We start from the raw sequence: 2,339 nt of genomic DNA on the forward strand, positions 1-2,339 counted from the left end.
GAACCACAGATCAGGGTCCTGCTGTCCTCACTGATGGAYATTCTCCACATCTCCCCAGGAAATGCTGGCCCTGGGCTGCAGCAACTTCTTCGGCTCCTTCTTCAAGATCCACGTGATCTGCTGCGCTCTCTCCGTCACCCTCGCTGTGGATGGCGCAGGAGCCAAATCCCAAGTTGGTACCTCCTCATCCTCATCCTCATCCTCCTTCTTTTTCCTCCTTCTTTTTCCTCCTTCTTTCTCCTCCTTCTTTCTCCTCCTTCTTTCTCCTCCTTCTTTCTCCTCCTTCTTTCTCCTCCTTCTTTCTCCTCCTTCTTTCTCCTTCTTCTTTCTCCTTCTTCTTTCTCCTTCTTCTTTCTCCTTCTTCTTTCTCCTTCTTTCTTCTTTCTCCTTCTTTCTTCTTTCTCCTTCTTTCTTCTTTCTCCTTCTTTCTTCTTTCTTCTCCTTTTTTCTCCTTTTTTTCTCCTTTTTTTCTCCTTTTTTCTCCTTTTTTTCTCCTTTTTTTCTCCTTTTTTCTCCTTTTCTCTCCTTTTCTCTCCTTTTTTTCTCCTTTTTTTCTCCTTTTTTTCTCCTTTTTTTCTCCTTCTTCCTCCTTCTTCTTCCTCCTTCCTTCTCCTCCTCCCCACATTCCCTCTGCAGCACAAATCCCTGCAGCTGTCCCCGATGTGTGAAAATGGAGAAATTTCACACACAAGTGCTCCATGTGGCAGCTGTTAAAGCAGAATCCCCTCCGTCCTGAGCCCATTTTGGTGCCAGGATGGGTCTTTGGGCTGTCAATGTGCATTCCCAGCCTTGCTCCCTGCACTGAGCAGGGGATTTGGGGTTATCTGTGAGATCTGCAAAATGCTGCCCCTCTCAGCAAACATGGGCTCACAAAAAACGCTGCAGTGCCTAGTCGTGCCCGTGGCTGTGGCAGCAGCAGGAGGAATCCCCGGGGGCAGTTTTTGGGCAGCCCTGATGTTTGCAGCAGTGATTTCTCTGCCCTTTGCAGGTGGCGAGTTTCTTTGTGGCCTTGGTGGTCATGGTGACCATGCTGGCGCTGGGGATTTACCTGGAGCCTCTTCCGAAGGTAACGCAAACATCTGAGCGAGCAGAGCCCTTGCAACACCCRCTCTCCACGCCCAGGGGAGGGCACAGCCTTGCTCCAAAACTCCTGATGCAAACGGTGACATGGGACAGTTTGTTCCTGGCCCGGGGAGCTGGCTGGAAGAAGGAATCACAGAGTCACAGAACCACAGAATTAATCACATAAACACAGAAACACAAAATCACCGAGTCACAAAATCACAGAGTCACAGAACCACAGAATCAATCACATAAACACAGAAACACAGAAACACAAAATCACCGAGTCACAGAACCACAGAATCAATCACATAAACACAGAAACACAAAATCACCGAGTCACAAAATCACTGAGTCACAGAATCACAGAATCACAGAATCAATCATAGAATCACACAATCACAAAATCACAGAACCACAAAATCACACAATCACAAATTTCAGGCTGGTTTGGGTTGGAAAAGACTTTAAAGCTCATCTATTTCCAACCCCTGCCATGGACAGGGACACTTTCCACTGCTCCAAGCCCGGTCCGAGCTGCCCTTGGACAGGGATGGGGTTTCCATAATTTCTCTGAGCAAATGGAAGTGTAAATTCCAGTCAAAGAATCCTGCTCAGATCCAAGTGAGATCTTTGTGAGCATCACTCTTGTGATGGAACTTTCATAATTTCTCTGAGCAAATGGAAATCTAAATTTCAAGGAAACATCCAGATTCCCTTGCTCAGATCTGAGTGAGATCATTGTGAGCATCACACTTGCGATGGAACTTTCATAATTTCTCAGAGCAAATAGAAATCTAAATTTCAGCCAAAGAAACATCCAGATTCCCTTGTTCAGATCTGAGTGAGATCTTTGTGAACATCACCCTGGTGATGGAACTTGCATAATTTCTCTGAGCAAATAGAAATCTAAATTTCAGCCAAAGAAACATCCAGATTCCCTTGTTCAGATCTGAGTGAGATCTTTGTGAGCATCGCCCTGGTGATGGAACTTGCATAATTTCTCTGAGCAAATGGAAATCTAAATTTCAGTCAAAGAACCGTCCAGATTCCCCTGCTCAGATCCAAGTGAGATCTTTGTGAGCATCACCCTGGCACTGGAATTGGCCCAAGGTGCTGCAGAAAAGCACCCAGTGCCCAAGGTGGCACATCCACATCCCGGCTGACACCGTTCCCTCTCCTCCACAGTCTGTGCTGGGAGCCCTCATCGCTGTGAACCTCAAAAACTCCCTCAAGCAGCTGGCTGACCCCTTCTACCTGTGGAAGAAGAGCAAACT

The 2,339-nt window shown here is 46.8% G+C and overlaps 1 protein-coding gene across 1 annotated transcript in view; it reads left to right on the plus strand.

Annotated features, from left to right (window-relative positions):
* Positions 1-37: 37 nt before the first annotated feature.
* The window catches only part of LOC130586805 (solute carrier family 26 member 9-like), a gene marked incomplete at its 5' end in the record, with an annotated part of 15,565 nt that continues 13,263 nt past the window's right edge, over positions 38-2,339 (plus strand). The window contains 3 exons of the mRNA XM_057387711.1: positions 38-172; positions 989-1,066; positions 2,251-2,339. The exon at positions 2,251-2,339 is cut by the window's right edge and continues 5 nt beyond it. Coding sequence (XP_057243694.1) covers positions 38-172; positions 989-1,066; positions 2,251-2,339 — 302 coding nt within the window. The remainder of the gene's footprint in view (positions 173-988; positions 1,067-2,250) is intronic.

The sequence above is a fragment of the Malurus melanocephalus genome, unplaced genomic scaffold (genome assembly GCF_030028575.1).
Source record: "Malurus melanocephalus ecotype Western Australia unplaced genomic scaffold, MMel_1.1 scaffold_1321, whole genome shotgun sequence".
In the NCBI taxonomy this organism is placed as follows: Eukaryota; Metazoa; Chordata; class Aves; order Passeriformes; family Maluridae; genus Malurus; species Malurus melanocephalus.